We start from the raw sequence: 26,261 nt of genomic DNA, 5'->3' as shown, positions 1-26,261 counted from the left end.
AGGAAATTATAATTCAGTAAAATAAAATTTGGGAAATTAGTTCATAGGAATTCCAAATTCAGGAAAATAAAAACGGCCATATAATTTATGGAAATTTCACAATCAGGAATGTATTATGCTACCCCTATAAAACTATTATTCCTGAATATTAATTTTCCGTGTAAATATTTTCCTGGTATTTAAATTCCTATAAATTATTTTACCATCTAAAACTTTCCTGATTTTTTTATTTCTTGTAAATTCAGTTTAATGATTTTGAATTCTTATGTTTTATTTTTACGGATATATTTTTTGATTTATATTTTCCTCAATTTTTAATTGCTAATAATAATTTTTCTAAAATATATTTTCTCGTCATGAAAACTTTCCTGACAAATATTTCTTCAATTTGACTGTTCCTAACGAAAATTTTCCAGAAAATTATGACCCCCCCCCCGAGATCTCACAAGAAACCAAACATGACAATTATTGATACAAATATCAATTAAGATGAATGCATTACAGGTATTTTGTCAAGATCAAAAAACGAATCCTGTCTTGTCGGTAATGTTTAATCAGCATTGGTTTTAAGGGATGGCGAATCCAATTTTGGGTCTTCAGGAGAAGTAATTGGCGTTTTATACAACGCATCAATTGCCAAACTTCTAGAAGGGTTATAGGTAAAGTTTTCCCTAACACAAGCTCAGCTTAAAAGGGATTGATAATCATAAAATAGTATATATGAGTTAATATCTTTATATTGTTAATTTATGATGATTTAATAAAATAAAAATAAAGTAGTGTTTCAAGGTCTCCGTACAATCATGCGTCAATACTCGTCGCTATAACTTTAATATGGTTTTATGCATTTAGCAGCTCATATAGCTATTTATATAATATATAGTTATTTAGCAGTTAATGAAAATATTATAATAATATATTATTTTGTACATTTTGTTTTGCAGGTTCTATTGACACATTCAAATAGCACCTATGATATTAATAATTATGGTCAGGTAACAATTGAATTGAATAAAATGCAGCATTCACAAGTTATTTAATTTTATTTAATTATCATACACATTCTGAAAAAAAAATCACAACTCAAAATAATAGGTTTACGTTCCTAAATCGAAACTTAATATATAAACATTAAACATAGATGTTAAGTATAAAATTTTTAAAAAACAATACGTTAAAATAACTTAATAATTATATTATTTATAAAACTTAAACAACAAAAAAAATTTTTTTGTGGATAGCATCAAAACTTCCTATTTCCAACATCAGACAAACAGATGTACAACGCACACAATTTTTTTATACGTAAGTGTATAATATTATGGTTATAACATAAGTATTGATGTATTTTAAATATATTTTTAAACAAAAATGATTTTCTCGACAAATATTTAAAATAATTTGAATACTTTTGACGTGTACACTACACAAAAATACAGCTAATATTTTTGGAAATGTATCAACACAATAATTTTAAATGGGATTTTATGTACCTACTTACATACTAACAATTATATCAATGAAAGCACATATAACTCTATCTTATACACATTGAAATACTTGTATTACAATCTAATAACTTAACATATATAATACGTAATTTGATCCCTAGCACAATATATCTCACTATTATTGATTAGACTAATAATGCTAAGAATATAGTACTTATTGATTTCCACGTGGGAACCTACTGAAACACGAATAATAATATTATGCTATTGAAATATATATAATAGGCACTAGACTAGATATTTTTAAAAATTTATAAAATAATAATAGTAAAAGTGAAGAGATTGATATATAATATTGTATAGAACGCGTTATGTCTACTGATCACGGGAAACAAAGGGATCAGGGTTGGTCATCGATTACGTGAATGAACATAAAGGTTTTAGCCGATGAATAAAATGAAAGCCGATCGACAAAAAAGAAAGAAAGAGAAAACGAATTTCTATTTGAAAATATGAACCTGCCATTATGATAAATATATAACATATTATTTGGGCGTATATTATATGTATACATATTTTTTTATTTTTTTTACTCGTCCGCGATAAATCAATATTAACTGTCGATCGATTGCATTGATATATTTGGATATTTAAAAGTTATATAATATAGGCACTTGATCAGTTTGAAATGATTTTCGGCGAATACGCACAAAGCAATATTATAGGCAAATCACACAAAGATGTGATTCGAAATATATAATTAGGACGAGAACGTAAATTACAAACGATTCCCAAGAAGATCATATTATTCTATTTTATAAATAGCAGAGTTGTGCTAATTGCCAATTGCATATCTCTATTAGTCCAGTGTACAGAATTTTACGTTTCCAGTAAGATATTCATATAACTCCGCCCATTCTGTTAGTTAATGAAAACATAATAAAAAAATATTTCATTATATTTTGAGATCAGTTTTGTCAAGGACAAGTGGAAAAGTTTGTTGTTTTCACAGGAACTTTAATATAGTAAACAAAAAAAAAAAAAAATACAAATTAATATAGGTATAGTTGGAAAAAAATCGAGTCGATGACAATAATAAAATGGAAATTTATTTTTAAATTGCTAGCATAGCGATGATGGATTTAGAGCGACTACTGTTACAATATATATTTTACTTAATTTTTTTGGATTTTGTTTGTTTTTGAGACCAGTTTTAGTTTTAAGTACAATGATTTGAAGTATAGCACTACGTCGTAAATATAAAAAAATAATATCTTATTTTAAATACTACTAATATAATAATTTCGTATGATATTGGATACAGAAGTTATTATTATTATTTCTATAAAATATTTTATAATTATTTTGGCTTTTAATACAATATACTACTTATATGCGCTTTAATGCTAAAGTACAATTATCTACCTACACATTTAGTCGACGTACACTAGCGCCCACTGTTATACAATATGTTATCCATTGGTATATGTTATATGGTATAGATGAATTTCTGTTACGGTGTTAAAACCAAATGTCGTGTTACGAACTGTATTAAACCTACTCGTCCGTTCATACAAATAAAAACCAACCGCATATGGCATATACCATATACCATATAATAACGACAGTGTAACCTGTACGTGAAAAATAACATTATTATACCGATAATTGTGTTAGGCTTATGACTATCTGAAAATACTGTACCTACCTATACCAACCGATATGCCATGTTATTAATATGATTTTGTTACGAGATAAAGCCGACGGATAAAAAACTGTGCTTTTATATTTATATAAAATATATATATATTATATATTATTATGTCTATTAAACCGATCTATGTATTATTATTATATATAGTGATATTATTAAATTATTAGAGAACCGGTAGATTATTGTAAGCAGCACGATTTAATTAAATTTTTTTTTTTTATCAAGAATTTTGCTTTTTATTTTTTAATGGGTTAGTATGGTTACACGTTACACGGTTAGTCCTAATATAATATTATCATATCTTAAACGAATTTGAACAACACAAAAATAGAAAATAAAAATAGTTTTTTCTCAAAATTCTTACCAAGCAATACGCCATTGACCGGATGATCTATTTGTTTAAGAACAATTAATATTTAGATAAAAATAAAATCGAAATCAATTTTACAAAAACATTGTTTTAAAACGAAACCCTGCGTTAATTTTTTGAATTTATAGTTTATATTATAATATAGGTGGTAATAATTATCATTTATTGATTTTCGTTGTATATACCTAATAATAATAGCTCATATCTTTTGTAACGAACTGATCGAGATAAAATAAATAAAATAGATAAATTTATATTGTTTTTCATCAATGTTATTTGTATACAACGCAAAAATATGTATAAATAGTTAAACATTTTTTCACTATATCGAAACATCAATAAACCGATAAATCTGTTTACGTGGCCATAATAATATATATGTATCGAAAAAGCCTCGGGAGGTGTGTATAATACAATATCTCTAATTTTGTGTGTTTCTTTTGAAACCGAATTACAGTGCCGGCTTTTGTTATATATATATATATAAATATATAAATATTATACTCTTATAAATACGATCACGTTATCACATAAATACTTAATATTTTAAATAGGTACACCATTAGTTAATCACTATATACTACATCGATAATAAGTCCGTATAAGCTAACCGTCTAACGTTAACTCCGGCGCGTATTAATTGAGATTTCCCCCGTCGTTTGCCGAGGCGACCGCATATTTTGCATATCCAGCGGAGCTCCACAATAGGACGATGGCGAAAATATTATATGACAGCCGTCAATTAACATAATAATTATTATTATTCTATTCGGTTTTTCGTCTAGCGCCGTGGCCGCCATAACTCTGCGATGACCTGACGCCACGACGGAATGCCCGGAAAAACGTCAAACTTTTTTCGAGGTCGGACGAACGGAAAAAAAAAACAGGAGAGAGAGAAAGAGAGAGTGTGAATTTTTCGGGTGCTCGGGTGGTGGGTAGGCCAAGGGGGGATGGGGAAAAACAAAGAGATTTGACGAGAGAGAGAGAGAGAGAGAGAGAGAGATAGAGGGTATAGATGAGTTTATTTCTTCGGCGGACTCTCCCAGCCGTTTTCTTTGATCATGTGTGCCATTTCGATTATGTACTTGCCCTCCTTGTACTTCTGACTGGATTCGAACGCGTGTTCCTGCAACACACATGTACACACCAAAATCATTATAACATAATAATAATATTATGAATTTTTGTTGTTCATAGTGCACTCTGTACGCGTAGGCGTTACGAATAACCCCACACGTATTATAATATTATACCGCGCATATTGTAAGGGGAACAAAAATAATAATGACTTTAGCTGCAAGTATTATATATAGGTATTAGGTACTGCGAGAACAAAAACGAGGACACAAATATAACCACAGTGAGTTTAAATAATTATTATGTTAGTGTTTTTTATAGGCGAGAGTTCACCTTTATATTATGTTCTTTTGTGGAAGAACAATCATTTTTTTTTTTTTTTTTTGCTTATAGTTTTTGAAAATATTTATTTACATAATTTTTAGTCATTTTTCAAAACAGCATTTATCCCTTAAGATCATATTATGATATAATAGGCATGTTGAATCATTTTCATATATTAAGTTTTTCACTTTTTTGTGTGACAATATACGGATTATATAAAACGGAATATTTTTATCAGAGTACCTATATACTTCAATACATAAAAATCAAATTCGAAAGAGTAGTTTTTAAGTTAATTGACTTTGTGTAGATAATGGGTTTGGAAGATATGAGTATTTTAACAATTTAGTTATTAATATTATTATAATCTATCGAATTTTTTTTTAAATTAATTATGAAACGGTCTTGTATACTAAATATTATATCCGATACTGGAATTTTGATTTATGTACATCTACAAAAAATTTCAAAAAAATTATCCATTAAATAATTTACACAGTAAGAAGGTAGATTCTCATTTGAAAAACAGAAATTTTTATCTCCAGAGGACACTCTTAATGCCAGGTTCACACAGGACGAGAAAGCAAAACAAAAATTGAACTCAATTTTTACCAACATAGACAGGACAATCTTAATGTTTTAAAAACAAAACAAAGATCGGACTCCGTGATGTGGTATTGGCATTAATAAGTAGCACAATAAATTCTAAGGAATTTGAAAATAATATGCGTAATCTTTATGTATACATGAAAATTCAAAAATCAGAATTTCAATAAACTCATTAAAACGGGGTGAAAATGCTTGGTGAAGCATCCCGAACCTCGATTCAGGTACAGTTCAAATAATTAAATATTATAATATTTTAATAAATGTGTACTAACATATTACTTATGAAAATTAAATAATTGATTACGTAACTAATAAACAAAACTCAACTACAGAATGAGTAATCACAGCGGAACACTTCGTGGAATGCGTTTGAAAAAAAAACGATGAATTATACATTTTCAACTTTATTTAAATCTTCTGAGAAAATTCTTTCTATAGCATTTTCTTAGTTGCCGGTAGTCAGTCACTAAGTTCAATATTATTATTATGAAAACTGCAGAGTTGGTTCACAAATTATAATATAGTTAATAAGATTATTTTTACGGTGAAACGATATTTGTAAACATTGGTTTGAGTTCAAAGAAATTAAAATGCATTATTATATGTGATTCGCAGATGGGCGATTCGACGGGAAAGATCTCTTGTGATGCTTGAGAAATGTAAGCCGACTGATGTAATGTTTATTTTTATACAATGTATAAAGTTCTATAAAATGTTTAAAAAAAAACTCTCGCGGTGATAACATTATGTAGGTGCAAGGTGCCTATTTTGAAATCTATTTTTTTTGAAATCGTAATTTCGGTTTTTATAATACTCTGACTTGTTAAGATGCTATTGCGCACTTTCACGTCGTACGTGATAATTATTGTCATATAGTAATAAATACACAGTAGTTGTACACTCACGTATTTCCAACCCAGGGTGGTCTTACAGCATTCACAATATATATCGGCGACTGCATGTAGTCCGGTCAACAATATCCTTTCTTCTGCCGGGCCGCATCCGACGTTTACACTATAAAGGAGGACGAACAAAAGTCAATATTTACGTTAAAGTTTATGTTGAACGAGGTGGGAAAACAATTTAATGGGAACCCGAGCGATGACGTTCAACAAAACGTAGAAACGTAAATGTAGTTATATTATATTATTTATTAATATCTACAAACCTATACTGAGAGAGTGACTATAGCCGCTAACGAAATATAATTATTGTACTTCACTTATTAATTCAAGTCCCGAAAAAGGCAACGTTATACAGTAAAACAATAAAAATAATTATACTCACACAGAATTGAAAAGGTATGCTCTTCCTTGACTGCCTTGAAAAGACTGAAACAATAAAAAATAAGAAAAAAAAAATTATTAAAAAAACGACGTAATAACAACAACAATAAAATCGACTAAAATGCTAGTTAATAATTTAGTATGACGTACAATGCATATTGTTATAAAAGTGCATATAAATACTCTACACAATATTGCATTAGATAAAGCACCCATTATAGATAAACTAATTTTTACATATTTTGTAATACCAATTATTCGATATATTAAATTATTTTTAGTTTTTAATTATAAAATTAAATACTTCACATTATCTTACTATTACAGAATAATATACCTCGTCATAATATAAACCTATACGGAATATCTCGATTGTACAAATGCTAATAATAAGTGGCGGCTTGAACTTTTTTCCCCTCGAATCACGTTTAATATTTTTACACCACCCACCCTAAAATATAGTTATTAGTTATTATTTATTATTGTACATTATCTGCTGAGTACACATATTATATTTATTATTTATAATTTAATATTTAAATACCAGCCTGCAAAAATGGTCCAGCCACCCATTAATATTTTTGCGAATCACGTGATTCAAATATACTCCCTTCGAGCCGCCACCGTGCTAATTAATTGTGTATAATAATTAATAGGTATGGAATAAAATATATTACGTGTTGTTTTTATTTTTTTTCTAAAACGCAAACTAAAAAGTCGACAAAACATTAATTATCTATTTTTTGTTACCGTTTTAAGGCTAAGACATATTGTATGGTCATTAGCCTGACAAAATGATTGATACAATGTCTACATATTATGTTTAAACCATAATAAATTATATTATCTCCTGTTACAGGCTATCGTCGAACACAAAATGAGCAACACACATTATTGTACAGATATTATATCGATATTCTGTCGCCACAGTAAATTGAAACCAATGTCCTGTTTGTTATTTTATGACAAATCAGTTTTCGAACCGATCCGGCGCGACCATTAACCTCGTCACTCGTCATTATGTCGCTATAGTTTAAAAAAAAAAAACCCATTTTATTGCATTTATAAATTTCGATAAGGTTACGGAAAAGGGCAATTAAAAAATATAGATTATTTTTCATTTACTTACTATCGAGTACATCGACTCGTGACATCATACCCCAGATAACCGTGGTGGTATAATACAATCCGGCACGATTAATTGTAGGTTATAAAACATTAAATGGACATTTTTTTTTTAAACGTACACAATAGGTAGGTACAGGGTGTCTCGTGAAGACTTACCCATTGCGATATCTCCCGAAATAATGGAGATATCAAAATTCTGGTTTCGTGATAACAACTACAATTATTTCATATTCATATTATAATGTTTCGGTAAAAAAGTTTAAAATACATTTTTTTATTTATTTCCAAAAAAAAAAATCACTATAGTCATTTTGTAGAGTTTATTATTCTGGAAATATTGACGTTTCGACATTTTATTTTCGTTAATTTCCCGATTTAAAATTTTTTTTTAATTTTGAGAAAAATTGCGAATTACAGTAAAACCGTGTATAGTGCTATCAAACATGTGAAACTCCGCGACGTGCGCGTGCTCGTACGTCCGGTTAAACTATTTCAGCAGTTGTAATCATATATTTTTATTTCTTCAAAACTAGAATAAAATATTAAAAATCAGGAAATTAATGAAAAAAAAATGTTGACGAACAAAACAAAACTAGAATTTTGATATCTCCATTATTTCGGGAGATATCGCGATGGGTAAATTACTAAATTCTCGCGGGACTACACTGTATACGAGCAACCGATGATGACGAATGACTATAATATAAAATAGCTCCAATTTTCCGGCGCGCTTTGATTGCGATGAATTTATGTAAACGATTTAAAATAGAAACACGATTTGTGCATAATATTATTATTACTACCATTATTTTTTATTTTATTTATTAATATAATTGTTTCAATACACCAAGTATTTTTACAATTGATTTGACAAAAATAATGAAAAAACTAAAACTAAACCCGATATCTACCGAGATAAAATTACTGTACAGTCCGGAACTGCAAAAGGTAATTTAATCAACAATATACATATGGGTGTGATTTCATTGATTAAAAATATAATAACATAATGGGCCATTGTTACGCGCAACAGCCAATAACAGTAGTTATTGCGATGTTATTAAAACTTGAAACAACACTGCCTATGCCCTATACCCAGATCGTAAGACCCGTTTATATGATTCTACGAAAATGACGTGCGTCAAAATGCATCATCTAATGCAATTCTCTGTTAATTGTATTATGATGCGCCAATATTGCACCGCCGCTGTACCTATGTGCTGCTCAGTATAGATAATATTATGTAGGACTTTGCAGCGGTTTGTTGACAGGCGATCGTTGAGTTTTTCGAAATAATAAGCAGTGTCGTTGTCATTCCAGTGCCATGATCGCAATTAAAAAAAAAGAAAAAAATTGATGAAAAAAATAGTTAATAGATGCAGGCTGCAGCAAATAATAGAACGTTTTACTTCAAACAATTTCGGTCCAAACATTAAAACATCATGCGATCGGAAGACGACTGCAGTTGTACTTGATCACTATAGTGAAAAAAAGATGTGAAGACGGAATTTTTAATGAAAATCATGTGCCCTATATATATATATATATATATATATATATATATATATATAAGAGATACGGCTGCGATTTTCCAATAGGCGGAAGGTGTTCCATAGTTTTTTTTAGTTATCGTAAAAATTTAACAAAACGGCTGAACAAAACTTTTCCCGTTTCGCCAAAAACCGTTCGCACCTGAACAAAACGGTACGTTATTCTAATAATGCGACTACGGAGGTTAACAACGATGATGGACATTAATAACAGTATAATATTTTATGGTTGACAACGGCCGTAAACGAATATTATTGGGTTTTTTAGGGTTCATGGCAAATCACCGTTTCTATACGGACCGCACAACCTGCACAACTATTGCCGACGAGTTCTCACATTATATCATTAAAATGTTATTATATCGATTCGGCGGGGGTAGCTATATATATATATACACCCAGTACCCACGTATAGTAAAATGTGTATATATATAGTCAATCAACCAGAAAATAACCACATACGCGGTATATATATGTGTATATAGGTATAGACACTATATATATATTATTATTTTTAATAGTATATAAACGACGTGGGTAGGCCAAAAAATAATCAAACGACGCAACTATATAGCCCTATATATAGGTAGGTACGTCGCATTCCAATAATATATTATGTTTATAAAATAAATTGTTTTAAGACTCTTTTGTACGTCGTGTTTAGGCGAGTCCGAGACGTGTGTTGATGACGAATAATGACTATAATTCACACAATTTAATATATACATGTCCCATCGTACTCTACACGTATGCCTTTACGCGGCGGAAGCGCAGACACTAGACAGACAGACGCCTATTGTACGGTCCGGACGATTTTGATTTTTTACGATCTCGTTTAGTGTTCACATCGTAGAAACGTTATATGGCCGGCTACAACGGATGTGAACGTGAACCACTATAAAAACGATACTCCTCGTCCTCGGCGATATCATAATTAATTATTATTAGACGCGTTTATAATAATAATAAAAGGTAAGTATAATAGATAATATACCATCGTCCCATTGTGCGGTATGCGGTACCTACCCGTTCGCGTTGGAGGTTAACCATTTATAATGCGTTTTATTTGATATTAATTTACCATAATAATATAACGCGTAACGATGCGTAACGAAATCGACGACGATGGATCGCAAGACAAAATCGGGCACGACGAATTATTATATAACTGTAGCGATCGGCTTTTGATCGCTGCACAATATTATATTACTATCATTGTTATTATATTTATAATATTTGTCATGGTAATAATGTATAAAATGTAATATAATAATACGATTGAACATTATTTACGCTTTGAATTAATTCAAGACGTTTGCCGCGACGCACAACCCGCCCATACCGCGTTATACAAAGCTGGCCCACGCCAGACGAGTCCAATTATTATCATAATATTTCGTCGCCGACTGCTGCTGTACAGGCTCTTTCGAATTCCGTAAAAAAATAATTATGGAAAAAAAAAATATATATTTAATGGGATGGGAATTTTTTAGATGATGCTCGTCCGGGATATTCTACAGCTGGTTTACTGCGGTTACCCGTTTCGTATCGAACACGAGGGCCCCTGTCGTATATGTATTTATACACACGATACAAATTAATAAACTATTATAATATTATAATATAGGTGCCTGCTGATAAGAGCACGCGATTATATATTATAATATTAAATTATCATATTTTATTTAGACACGTGTGGCTTATTAAGTTTTTACAATAGGCCCATTATAATAATATACGCCTTATTATATTTCATTGCGTGCAATTGTATGACAATAATTGATTTCAGAAAGAAAAAAAAAACAAGTGGGCTAACGTGTGTTGGAAAATATGAGATCAAACAGGTTATATCATACACGCCCCTCTTGGTATAAAATATATAAATTATTTGAATATAATATAATAATAACGAATTACCAACAGCAGTACAATACAATACTGGACCTGCAAGAAATCTAGAAGGATGACCTATGCGAATATTATTCGATATAAGCGAAATACGTAGTCGACTCTCGATGGTGATAAAAACAAATAAATAAATGTGCTGAAGTTCAAACGCCACAACACTAAGTAAGTCATCGGTTTTTGATAATTCGAAATAAAAAAATGTCTTTCCTTTGAACTTGGAGTTATCGATAGTCGACCTTATTTGCCTACTATATATTATGTTAAGTCGATGAGAGCAGATCATAAAACGCACTCGACGCGGTGCCTTTAAAGTTTTATATTGTTACGATATTGCATATATGTATATTATATAAATGCATTATAAATTATAATAATATGCTCACAGCACTATTGTTGTATATATACGACATACCACGCAACAACGAATGTGTATTATTATATTTAATTTAATTAAAAACGATACCAAATACCACAAAAACAGTGCCGTCGCCGGTTACTGTTATTGTTATAAAATTATGTTAGTTTTATATCCTCAAGTGGTAGAATAATAATACCATTTTGAATTTTCTATCCATCACGCGGTCGGACGATTTAGAGGTCAACTAGTTTAATAAAATGGGGTTAAGCGGTTTTTTCAGGGAGGGGGGGACAGCTGCAGGTGAAAACTCTTCATTATACTTATACATATAAATGCAGTGTTTAAATTGGTAGGTGCGCAGAGGGACGGAGCTCTTCAACAAATTTTTTTTTACGTAACCCAACTATATTTTTTCACAGGTTATAGGTTCACACAACGAGGGAGGACGGCACAAACTTATGTCAAAAATAATTTTTATTAATACGTGGATTTCAATGTACGTTAATATTATACATAATATATATTATATATATATATATAACGATACAGCGGATTTTAAAATTTTTAGTATCAAAATTACATTTGAAATTAGTTTATTAATTTATTATAATTTCTATGGTGCTATATTTTTATTTTTATAATTTGATTATCATTTAAGAGGACGCTTCACACATATATATCTTGTTGTTTCCGTCTTCCAAGTGCGTAACATAGCAAATTTAAGCTTAGCAGTTCACGTTTAATTCCGTTACTTAAAAATTCGAGTATATTGATTTATTACTATGACATATTATATATTTATAACTATAGCGAGCGTTCCAAAGCAAAATCAATCTAATGATAACTACCCTATTCCTTGATGAATATAATTAAGGAGTACGCTATAATGTATTATGCAGAAAAACGAAGAGTAGCTCAGTCCCCCTTCGTCCTAACCCAATTCAACCACACTGTATGTATGTTTATATATATTATAATATAGTCATTTAGATGTCAACTGACGGAGCTTTTCAATAGACCAAGTATTACATACGAGATCAAACGGAGTAAGTTGGAATGGACAGGGCACGTATGTATATATAGAAAGCAGGATTCAATGGTTCAAAGAGTATACTCCAAGAAAAGCCAAGGAGAAAAAGACCACTGAGTAGACCAAGACTACGCTGGGAAGATGGAATTGAAAAAGATTTCCTAAGTGCTAGAGGGGTGGACTACGAAGACATGGATTGAAAGAGGAAGTAGCGGAAAATAGAGAAGAACGGGGGAGGATTTTTTTCTATGGCAAGATATGGTCTTAAAGGGCCCCAAAAAGAAAAAAAAGTCATTTAGATTCATATAATAGACGATATAAGTCAATCAGTGTCGCGTATATCACATATTATTCGTATACTGAACAGCACAAAAGTTAAAGATTAAAAACGAACTTAAACGCTATATCGGCTCGGTAGAATAAAAGGCACACTACGGTACGACGACGGTGTACCGTTTACACACACACACACATGCGTCATATATAATAATAATCATAATTGAATAATAATCGAGTCCGTTGGCTGATAAAGTTTTTATGGACGAATCTATTACATTATCATACTTTGTTACCAGCTGGCCGCGGGACGATGAGGGGGACCTATGAACCGAAACGATTATTATGCATTGCGGTCGTGTAGGATATTATAGTAATCGATACAATCATAAAGGAAACATTTCATAATGCCCAGTATTTATAGTACACATTATCATAATTAATTAGTATATATGGCACAGATAAACTAATAAATACTAACTAATAAACTAGATTGCTAACTGTGATAAGACTTGAGGTTACCATCCGCCATTTAAAAAGAGACCAATGGGTCTTATCACACGTATTTAATATTGATAATAAATAAATTTATTTTGACGCCAAAATCTTTTTTTTTTGTTTATCACTTTCTACAATTTTGTGAATCAATTTATTTTAATTACGCCTTATAAGTGTTTTTTGATTATTATTTTAAATTTTAGAGAATATTACAAAATAAAAATAATTCTACGTCATCTTTTAAACACAAATGATAACGAACATTATTGGCCTCGTTTAAAAATATGGCGGCCAATGACTTCAACCAATTTATTATACAGACACTGTATCAGGGTTAGCAATCTAGTTTATTCTATGTATCTGTGGTATATGGTCATAACTGTTATCATCATAATCATCGTTAGATAGGGATACGAACGACTCGACCGCAACGACCATAAAGTTCAGTACGGAGATAAGAATAATAAATGCAGCAGAACGAAAAAACACAAAACTATATTATTATTATTGTTGTTTGCTGAAAAAATACAGAATAATAATAATATTGTACCTACCTATACTTTACAAGTTAGTTAGAAAAAAAAAATCGATCGGTCGGTTGTATTTTAAAATTAAATTTGAGGTATTGCAGTGCACCGCCAAAATACATTTGTCACCATTTGGACATAATCAATACGTTATTGTATTATAATTGTCATTTTTGACAGTGCCATTTTCATTTATTAAGCAATAAGTAATAAATACATTATATTTAACGATGCGAATGTTATTATTTTAAACGTGTTGTTTGTTATTATACATAGGTATATAGGTATGTATTATATAGTTAAATTTTTTTTTTCACTCGTTTTGAATACAATTAATACCCATCGGAAATATATACTACATTATACGAGTTTACTAATTTGTATATTATTAAAAATGACGAGTTTTATTATATTTTTGTTAAAAGTAAATAATAACCAGTAAATAATATAATATTATGTATAAATATGATAGTAGGTACCTACCTATATTGGCGTTTAGATATCTGTTCAAATCGATATAGTAATTAATTCGGTTGAAAATTCTCGGCACAACAACACCTACTCGTGTGGATATAATCAATTTGAAAATCCCGAAAATGTATTTCATTAAAAAGCGATCGTACCCACCCGCGCCCGTTACACCGATGTATAATGGGTGATAACAAAAATCAAAATCAAAATATTGTTGAACTGTCCCTCGGTATTTAAGTATTAAATATTATTAAGTATTTTAAATTATTATTATTTATTTATTTATTTATTATTATTATAAATTATTATTATTATTTAATTAAATTATTATTATCATTAAATATTTAAATGTTGTTTTTTTTTTTTTTTAAGTATGTATATATATATTATATACTCGTATATATATATAAACGTTTAATAGTTTATAGTCAAAACAAAATATTATACAAAAACGACAGTTTAATTGTTGCCGATTTTATAAAATATAATGTTAATATTGTTACGTATATAGTTCTGCGTAGTAATATACCAACTGAGCTTTAAGCTCGAACCATGGTATGTGGAGATTATGGATATTATAATTCGATTTATGGTAAGACACTTGGCTGTGTAATAAAAATAAGTTTAAAAATGATACGATAACAATTTAAATTAAATATAACATAATATATAGTAGATAGATATTTTAGAAACAACATTTACATCAACGTTACATATCATGACGGATAAGACATTACATATATTTAAACACGTGATTGATTTTTTATAATATTTGTGTTGAATTAAATTTGTTTGTACATTATTATACCTATAATATAATAATATGTTAATCTCGCCATTATTTTGATAGGTAAACTTATATGTGATTGGTGCTTTAGACGTTTACACCACACGATGCGGCACAAAAATAATATTAATTATATGTTGTATAATGTCAATATGGTAAAATGCGGTTTGTAATATTATTCGCAATGATTTATTCTTCCTATCGAAACAATAATATAATTCAACTGTATAATACGTACAAATCGGAAAAAAATATATGTCATTTTATTTTTACGTAGGTACATAATATTATAAAATGTGAAATGTGCGTGTACAGTGTAGTTTAGGGCTTATCTCTGCGGGAAAATGATTGCGCTGTGGTATATATATATAAATATATACTGTACTGTAATATAATATACTGTTACTAATCTGCGGCGGGTGCCTAATCTTTACAGACGAAATAATAAATAATAATAAAAAAGGTACAACCCTTTAAACCTCCTCTCCCATGGTTGCCCCACTCCAGGTTACTTATTATTCGTCTTTTATCCAAGGTGTAGAATCGTAAACATGCGATACGTAACACTATATAATAATAGTTTGATAACAATACGTAAAAATTACTAATTATTATTATTACACCGAATAGGTGTTCACCGCAAATCTCGTCGAAACGCCTTTTGCGGTTATAGGTAATTCTGCGTTCATTGTTAAAAATATTGCGCAGCGATTATTTATTTGTCATCATGTCAAGTGCACATTATGTACATACATAAATACAATATAATAATATGTAAAATACAAGATATATATATATATATACACAGAGAGAGGTTTAACGACGGCGAGTCGGTTGAAAAAAAAATATAATCGCTCTGTTGACGCAAGCTGCAGTGTCAAGTGTGTTTATACAATATTATATACGACGACAAACGCGCGCGTGCTGCACATGCACATTTTATTTCGCGTTTGCACAAAACCGCGTTGAAAATGCAATAAACTGCATGACTGCAATACATATATTGGCATACTGCTGTATGCGTAAGTAATGTACAAATAAAATAATAAATCAAAATGCATTACATCCGACTACGTGTCTACGTAGTAATACGTACGATTGATTAATAATTACATTTTGTTATTTAAAAACGAAATTTTCTTAGTAGCTATGACACATGTCCATCCCGACCTTAAAACCCTTGGAGTACTTAATATCTAAAGTTTTTTTTTTTAAATATTTCTCTATGTGGTTATCGGTAGAAAATGTCGAGGGACCGCTTTAGGACGTGGTGTATAAATATAGTAATAATTTTACTGCACTAAAGCACGTGGTTTTCGTCGACTTGGCGAAAAATCAAAATTCCGAGTACGGTTTTTTTTCAAATTTTTTTGCTATTTTCATTTCTAAATTCCAAGCGTGTCGAAAAACAATAATAATAATACACACACACATAATATGTAAAACGCCAAGCGGTGACCTCTATCGCGGTAACAGTGGTCCGCGCCGTCGAGCTGCGACGGGTGGGCCACAACATGGCGTACCGCCGCGCTGGTAACAACTGCGCAGATACAAACAAGCCGCCACCGATAAGCTGAACGAAAACATCAACACGAGCAAGTTTCGCGTGCTACGGTGACGTCACGAGGCTGTTTTTTCGCGGTTCTTATGATACACAAACAACGCGTACGTATATACGGAGCGCGCTCGAAAACACTACCGTTTGACCTATTATATTTTTACTCGTTTTCGGTTCACGTCCGGGATAAGAGGATCTCACGGATGAGGAACATTCATAGCATATAATACGTATTATTATTGTTGCGCTAAGTCGACGACCCGGAAAAACATTGGCGTCCCCAGGGGGGAGACGGCCGGCACTTGCCCCACCCCCGAATTGAATTTTAAATTTGTTTTCCAAAGCATCGTCTGTAAAACGCGCCAATTCGGTTAGCGTTTAAAATTGAAAAAATCTTCATTTATTTATTTTTAAATCAATTTTGCCGGTCCCTGGAAAAATACGACCGTGCGGGAAAAGTTTGGAAAAACGAAATCACGCCATTATTTTATTGTGTATATTTTATTTTCTAGTCTATATTATATGCAATAATTCAACTTAAAATGTGTAGGTACCTATATATATTTCAAGTACGAACTACAAAACGTAATGCCATATTTTGTTATGTATTTGTTTTTGGTGCTGTGATGTATAAAATATATACATATTATATTCTTCCAGATTACAGTTTTTTTTTAAAAATTTTTTATCAATAATTTCTAATTATTTTATTTTATTGGGTTTTAAACAACACCACGATGTAGTTAGAATATAACAATAGTAATATATTAGATTATAGGTACTGCAATAAATAATATTATATGAAGATGCTAATTTTTTCTCGACAGCTGTTGGCTTCGTAAAAACTTTCCCGATTATCCCTATACATATATAGAGCGCAGGTAGGTGCATGTAAGTGACGAAGTTTTAAAAGTTAATTAAAACGTCAAATAATGGTGTTATACCAAACAAAAAGTGGAATGCACGAATTTAACGAATTTCAGAAATTTCAGTATTAAAATAAACGAAAAAAGTTAACATCACGAGACCACATTTTTTTTCGCTCAACACATGGCTGACATTATTGAGAACTGTTTTTGTTTACACTGCACAGTGTGAATATACAGCACCTCCTCCAGTATGTAACGACCCCGCGGGGATTGACCTATATTTCTTGAGTTTATTTTTAAAAGCCAGCATGAGCCGTTGTATCAAAATGTCAGTTCGTACTGTTTGTACAGTCCTTGACACGTAGTAGCTTAATGCACTTGTTTATTATTACTCTCCGAATGAAAATTTAACGATACAACAATTAGACCGTCAGTATAATTGGTAACGAAAATAAATAAGCAATACAATATAATGCGGTCTGATACGAAAACCCGAGTAAAAGTCTTGGGTTATTAAGAAAGTAAATCGATGTGAAAAAGGAGTACCTACCTACATAAAACTGGACACACGATGATGACTACATTAAAACGATATTGTTTTGAAAAACTAGCGAACAATAGTTCAGTACAGACAACATCACGTTATACAATATGGGACACGTACGACAGACAATGTATATGGTCGCGTGAAAATAGCACGACGGATTGGATGCGATTAATATGGTGAAACTCGAAAAGTGCAGTGACAGTGACAGGAGAACAATATATTGTTGCGAGACGCGAAACGAAGGATTTCAAGTCTTCTGTCACTTGTAAATTTTAATCTATACTGCAGAAGTAATTTAGGCGATTATTTCAGTCGTTAAAATTAATTGGTTGTGTACATAGCTTAATATATAACTACTCTACATTTTGTAGCCAGTTCATAGTAGTTAAAAACTTAAAAACAAAAATCGATTACAATATTTCATATTATCTGTCACGCACATGATTCATCTTAAGTTCTTAAAACTATAAAATAAATCTCTTTTAATTTATTGCCATTGATTAGGCCGATTAAGTATATTTATAATGTCTTTTTTTATGTTTTACAGATAACTATTTCTAATAATTTTATACGCTATAATACGTATATAATAATCTATTAACGTCATATCAATAAAGATTTTTAAATTTGAACTGACATATTTTATTATGATACGTGGCTATTATCTCATTAACTTAATATATTGTAATAAATAAAATTGAATATAATAATGGGTAAGGCATTTAATTTAAACAATTTTTTTTTTTTTTTAATCAACAATACAACATGCGAAGGCAGATCATGGATATTATACTATATTCCTTCCCTATACAATGGATTTAATCTTCCTAATTAATTATAGAAATAAATGCAAAAATAATGGCTTCTAATAGTTTTGTTTATCCAATATTTTTTTTTTTTTAGATATCTAAAGTTATATGCACGTGCGGCATTATAACAGATCGCGTATTTGTATAATATTTTAAAATATAATGTTTAAGTGATTTTTGACGTCATGTTGATGTTTAATTTATTCGTACGCGTAAACACAATGTTTATCTAGATAGGTTATGTATGTATATGTATACACTGCACATGGTACCTATACCGAGTCTATGGCAGAAATCAAAATTGTGTAATATCGAATGATCATAACAATATAACATCAGTGGCATTAATATTACACATTATTTATATCATCCGGATTAGAATAATATACTAACTATACCTATTTTAGGTTAACGAGTAATTATATATTACGTATTATATATTATTACCGTACCAAACTCGGGCATTGTCCTATGATATATTGTACACACGGCGTACATACAGAGATATTAGCTATTATACAATAATACGAAATGGATTGATTTTTTTTCGTACCGACAGTAATGTAAAAAAATAGAAAACAAATAATATATAGATGAGCAGCAGCGGTACAGTTTTGTGGACATGAATTGAGTTTTGTAAACTGGAATCCACATATTATACACCGCCATTGACAGGAAAAAAAGTCGCGTTCGCGCGTGATAAAATTTTATAATGGAAAAATGTTGATACGATAAAAAGCGAAAAAAAAAACTGGTGTCAAAATAAAGTAACTTATATTATTTACGGTTGAACAGAAACCAACAACTCTGCGCATCGTTCGCGGATATATAGGTCAATCGAAATTTCTATAATAACAATAATAATAATATTTAATATTTGTTCGCGAGTAGATTTAGAGCTGAGCTGAGCTTATATTGTGGTAATCATTAACACAATATTTATATGACGTATTTAAGTATAATATTCTATACACTTATAAATTAGTGTACTAAACGTAATAAGCCTTGTGTGGAATGTTTCCCCAAAATTATATTAATAATATATTATGCTTATAGTACGAATAATAATAAAAGCGATTAAATTAATTGTTTTTGTTTTTTTTACTTACTATTCATTGTCGTTAAAGCACATTTTTTCAAGTACGCACTAAAGGTTTTAATGTACGAGCAAAGATGTAATAGAGGTTTGTGCAGTCGACGGAAAGACTATAAACTCGAAAACACTCAGTTGACGGTGATTATCTGCAACGCGAAAGATTCCAAGTGCAATGCACTGGCGCGCGCGTTCTTATCAATTCTTTTTCTTTTTTTAATACGCAAAAAACGCGATTCTTAAAAAGTAAAATGTACATAATATGTAACATGTGTACATCGATACATTGTTCGGTAAATAGAGGTATAAATAATACTGTTAAAACGCAATATTTATGAAAATAGAAGTACACAATACACTCGTACACGAATAAATCGATGATGTATATAACATATATATATGAAAACAATAACTTTAACGTTCGTTAAAAGCATTAGAGATTTTAATATTCATAATATGATATATTATTGTTTTTACGCATTTAAAATCGAATCTCGCGCTTTGATAAACTATATTTTTCTACGTATTATTAAATAAGTGTATTGGGAGTCCTTTTCAGTGTTTGGACGGAAATGAGAAAAAAATCGAACGAATGTCAATATAACGAAATCATCGCCGTCGTTCGTTCGAGCCACGGATTGATGTATATATATATATATATGTAATATGATAAAATTATATATAATACTATAATTTCCGTGCGGAACACAATCGACGGGGAGGAGAACGACTTAGGATATTACACCGCGACGAGGACCGGAGCTCCGTTACCACGGTAACTCTGGTTTTGACCTACTACTACGACACCACCATCACCCGCACCACTACCCATCAACCCCACAATCTGGTACTCCTACAACAGCTGTTGTTGTTGTTTTTGTTAATACATATCTATATAACTACACACAAACTACGTGTGGCAGGGTACAGAAGACCCGTTTTCTTTTGTTTCGTCGTGTGTGTGTGTGTGTGTATATATATATACGCGCCCAATATAATAAAAGCAGCTTCGTCACAAGACATTACCCTGCATATTAGCTAATGTTCAGTGAGTGGCTGTGATTGTTTGAAAAAAAAAAAAATGACGATATACTAATACGATAATACTGCAGATTTAATACAATCGCATAACCAACGAAATGGCGAAATACATAAACCCGCAACTTAAAATAATAACAATAAAAAGTATCGTTTTTAATTTATAGGATTTTCAAGCGCACGAAATCCTAAAATAATATGTCGTATGCTCGACTATATTATTGCAGTAGAATCTTAGAGTACAAAGTATATAGATGTATAAATGAGACTATAAAGTCCTGTGTACAAGGGTAGTATATATAGATACGTCATATAATATTCTGCTTCTACTTTGTCCAAGTGAATATAACTTCCGTTTTTTAATTTTTAGAACTTCCTTAATAATATCCTTTTCATTTTTGACGAGTCATCATTAAATTTTCCTTATAAAATTATTAAAATTCAATTTTTCTTTTTTTATCGAACTCGTGAAAATCAGGAACTCGCAAAGAGGAAGAAGTAGTACATAATTGCGCTAAACTCACTATTTTCACGCGCGACAGAGTTGCAGGGTGCGTCGGAATAGAGGTCAACGGAGTAGGTTATAATATAATATACCGCGTGCAGCATAATATTGTGTATATGCACACATAAATAAATTAATATGCTGTGGTAAATTATGTATGCGGTGGTCACAGGATATCGCGCAACTGCCCACTTACGGCTATATAATATAATAATAATAGAACGTTTTCAGTTTTACGAACTCATACGCATATATTATAATAGCTGGTATCTATCTATAATTATTATAATTATTATAGAGCGTTTAGAAATGTGCTCCGGCGATAATATCAGATTATAAATTATATTATCTCGGTATCTTATTATTGATACGACCACAGTGTATAATATAGATTTAACCAATTGTGTGTAATGTCGCGAACGAGTGATGCCGACGACCGCAAGACGACAAGAGGCGAGCCGATGACAAAACCACACCGGTGGAGATGGCTGCTGAGCCAGAATGCGGACAGGTTGTACACCGCGCGCGGATATAGTGATGGCGACAGAGAGTTTTAATACAAGCGGTAGGTATACAATATATATACACAACGGAATTAGGACATTTTACCTATATATTATTTTATACATAGGTAACAAATGTACGAGATTTAGCGCGGGTGCATATTATGTAGAAATAGAATATATATATATAATATATAAATATCAGCAAACCGCGGGATAGAGAGAGAGAGAGAGAGAGAGACAGCAGAGGAAAGTGAAAGCATTCCCCCCACGGCCCCACCCAATAATAACGGCCGCACATAAACGTAAAAATAAATGTATAATATATATATATATACCTAGTATATACTATCGAATACCGGAATACATAATAATAATATGTGTAATGTGCGCGTACACATAATATATGTATATACTCGTATTATAATGCATTACCGCGCGCGTGTATCAGCTTGCTTCCGGTCCGCTGGCCGAGTCGCCATATCGCGAGCTTTAAATAATAACAAATAACAATAATATATGCACGAGCACACACCACGGGCGTACATATTAATATCATTACCATGTCGTTTTGCACGACCCGGGCGAGAAATGGAAAAAAAATTTACAAACGAAAAACTGTCGGCCCCGCACCGTTTTGCACGCTCGCTTATTATTATTATTTTAACCGGTCGAAAAACGTTTTGGGGAGATCACTGCACGAATTTGACTATATGCGCGTTAGTGATTTTTTTTTTTTTTTCTATTAATCGAGACCCTCGGCAACATAGGCCGTTGGACTTCACAAAAAACTACCGTACAATATAACATGAGCTTATTCCAGATCATTAGTGATATTATTATATACGTATGATTATTTATGGTGACTTTCTATAGACAAATGCGCGGCAGCGGCTCGCGAGATATAATTACAGTGAATTATTATCGAACGCCGCCACAAGATTTAAATACCACCCGGGCTTCATTAAAATAATAAGTATTATAATATATATATATTATATGTTATTAAACACGCACACAAGTGATGCAGAACACTAAAAATATCGAACAATGTGTATTTTTGTGCGTAAATATTATATTTTATTCGTTGCACATGTGCAAAGTGCGCGGCATTACCGCAAAACGGTCGTTGCAACAATCGACAGTTTATCGACTTTGTGGAGAAATACATACGGTGCACTATACACACATATATATTATATATTTTTCAAACAAAGAGCCATATGAAATACGCGTTTCGAAAAATATGTTCCTAATGGATTTTTAAATTTCTGTCGTTCAACTTTCATTTTCTCGGTTCAGACGGAACCAAGTATATATTATATATATGAACACACTTAAAATCAATATGTAAACACTCGAATAACTATATAATATGAGACTTATGTGCTATATATATATATATATATATGTACAGTATGCAGTTTGTTGATTTTAAGTATAACCCGTGAAATTTATGTATGATGCATAGTAAAAATATATATAGGTACAATACACACTCGTGAATATGTATATAAATCCATATACGATGAGTCTATTGAAGTTATCGAGTGTTTAGAACGTTCGAATGTAAATATTGTTTTGACGACCAAACCACATTAGTAAAAACCATCGTTAGCATACGCTCCTTATGGCACTCTTATTGATATTACACAATCAACGCGTATATAATAGATGACGTACGGATAGATACACTGCAGTATATTTTATATTGTTTGGTCTTGAAAATAAAACCTTGATTTTATTTACAACTGCGACCATTACAGGTATTCATATATAGTGTTATATATGATAGTATACATAATCTATAATAATATTATATGCACGAGCAATAATTATTTATACTGTTTAACGTTATTGATATACGTATATATTATTGCTGTCGTATATATAATAAACACCGTCGCATCATTCATCCTCTCTGTTCATCACACATTATAAACGCATCATTTTATCGCATTTTTCGACACCATAATCGTAATCCGGTCGTCCCTCTAACTATAGTCTAACTTACCACTAGTACTATACCTTGGATATGAGTTCGTCGTGATTTGCCAGGTGCGCCCTGCAGTGAATGCAAGAGTAAGTCCTGTGGCAGTCCGGCAGATACGCCTGAAACGTCTTGACCATGATGCTCTATAGTCAGCGGCACTCGATTACAGGTCGAAACATCAAGTTCAAATGCATCCAGTGTAACTGAAACATGACAAAACGAAATTCTCATAAATTATAACGTTCCTGTGCGATAATATTTTTTGCTTTAATGAGCTTGCTGCTGTTCGTCATCTGCGCAGTTCGTAAGTAAAAAATAAATAACAAACATGTTTTGTAGTGTTGTATGCATGACGTATATAGTGAAAACAACCGATGCAATATTACATTTGCGTCGTGTCGTGAGTGCTTTTTTTTGAAAAAATAAATACTATTCAATGTACATGCCGTGGTAAAATTTGGGACTAGCGTACAATACCTATACTGGTCTAGTATCGATTTTAACAATAATTTGCACGTATACATTTAAATTTATTGCGTTACCCAAGGACAAACCGACTACCACCCCTGCGACCCAAACTCGATCAATTTTTTCCGGATTTTGCCGAAATGCGAAACGGACAACGCTGCATTAAATGGTGGGTATAAATAAGACGATTCTGCAGCGTTAGATCGAAACGCGTACATTTCAAATACGTCTGGGTTCATAACTCAGCACTTTTTCGGTCCGATATAAAACTTTCGAGTGTGTGGACTAAAAATAAACGGTCTGAAATCACATTCAAATACACTGTAGAAAATTCAAGTACTATTATGCCTATTGTTTTTGTGTGCACTATATACTATGTATATATGCACGCTCATACAGTAATCTATTTATAATTTATGATATTTTTCGACATAGGTTCTTATAAGTTGGCACAGTAAAATCTTGATACCAATAGCGACTATAGTGGTCATTGGACAATAAATTATATAATGTACCGCGAAAAATGCGTTAATATTTGAGAAAAACGCATGTACAATGTGCATAATACTATATGATAAAATTATGCAGCTGAACAGTTTTATTGGTAAGAGACGGTTTTTTTCGTGTTCATAAAATTGAAATCAAATACAACTGCAGTGTTTTCAAACATTTTCCATTATTTTTTTTATTTGAATTTAAATTGATACTTAGTGTTTACTATGTACATTAAACCGGCATGAGCGCTTGTCTTGCACGTGAGATGGTCTGCAATCTTGATAGCGTTCTCCGAGTCGAAAGATATTTTACATTCGAATTGTTGTACTCTACACCCGTGATCAAAAAACGAGGTATTATAAAAGCCTGAGATTTAAAATAAACGTGATTAAATTACGTTTTCTGTAAACCGTTCTGATAAAATGGTTGTATTCAATACAAATAACAATATTTTATTTTAAAAAGTGATAATAATGTCTGGACGGGTCACTATTCACTAATAAAAATTGAATAAAATAAACGTTAAATCAGTCTGTTAATTATTATTTTTATTTATTAAAGTGTATGTTATATAATAAAATATCTCCAAATATACTTCTAACTGAACAAAGATTAGATATTACTTACTATGGCTTAAAAAATCTGTAAATGTATAGAAACGAGTACAAACAAAGTGAAAAATAAATAATCTTTTTTTAATTTGTATAGTTGAATTCTAAAGTACAGTATAACTATAATTTTCCTCTTGGAAATAAAATTAATGAACCAATGCCATGAAATAGTTCTAGAAAAATTAATTGATCTAATTTATAATTATTGTATTATCGATAATAACATGCAATAATATTTGAACTAGAAATGTTACCTAGATTTGTTTTCTCTTATAAATATAATAGACATGATGCAACGATAAATTGAATATAATAATAAAACTAGGTCAGAATTATAATATTATAAACTAAATCTAAACAAGTTTTTTTATTTAACGAGTGTCAGGCTGTTTTTTTCTTTTCTACATA

The 26,261-nt window shown here is 30.9% G+C and overlaps 1 protein-coding gene across 2 annotated transcripts in view; it reads right to left on the bottom strand.

Annotated features, from left to right (window-relative positions):
* Positions 1 to 1,024: 1,024 nt before the first annotated feature.
* The window catches only part of LOC149054185 (protein yippee-like 1), a 46,385-nt gene continuing 21,148 nt past the window's right edge, over positions 1,025 to 26,261 (bottom strand). Inside the window, exons 3-6 of one of the 2 annotated variants that reach the window (XM_089230534.1) lie at positions 24,301 to 24,482; positions 6,833 to 6,876; positions 6,451 to 6,559; positions 1,025 to 4,661 (exon numbers count right to left, since the gene is read on the bottom strand). In XM_089230534.1, coding sequence (XP_089086660.1) covers positions 4,557 to 4,661; positions 6,451 to 6,559; positions 6,833 to 6,876; positions 24,301 to 24,482 — 440 coding nt within the window. In that variant the 3' untranslated portion in view covers positions 1,025 to 4,556. The remainder of the gene's footprint in view (positions 4,662 to 6,450; positions 6,560 to 6,832; positions 6,877 to 24,300; positions 24,483 to 26,261) is intronic. The other variant, XM_015512182.2, reaches the window with a different exon arrangement.

Source organism: Diuraphis noxia, unplaced genomic scaffold (genome assembly GCF_037042655.1).
Source record: "Diuraphis noxia isolate RWA-SAM2 unplaced genomic scaffold, SU_Dnox_SAM2 contig0009, whole genome shotgun sequence".
NCBI classification, from domain to species: domain Eukaryota; kingdom Metazoa; phylum Arthropoda; class Insecta; order Hemiptera; family Aphididae; genus Diuraphis; species Diuraphis noxia.
This window is presented reverse-complemented; position numbering and strand designations above follow the sequence as displayed.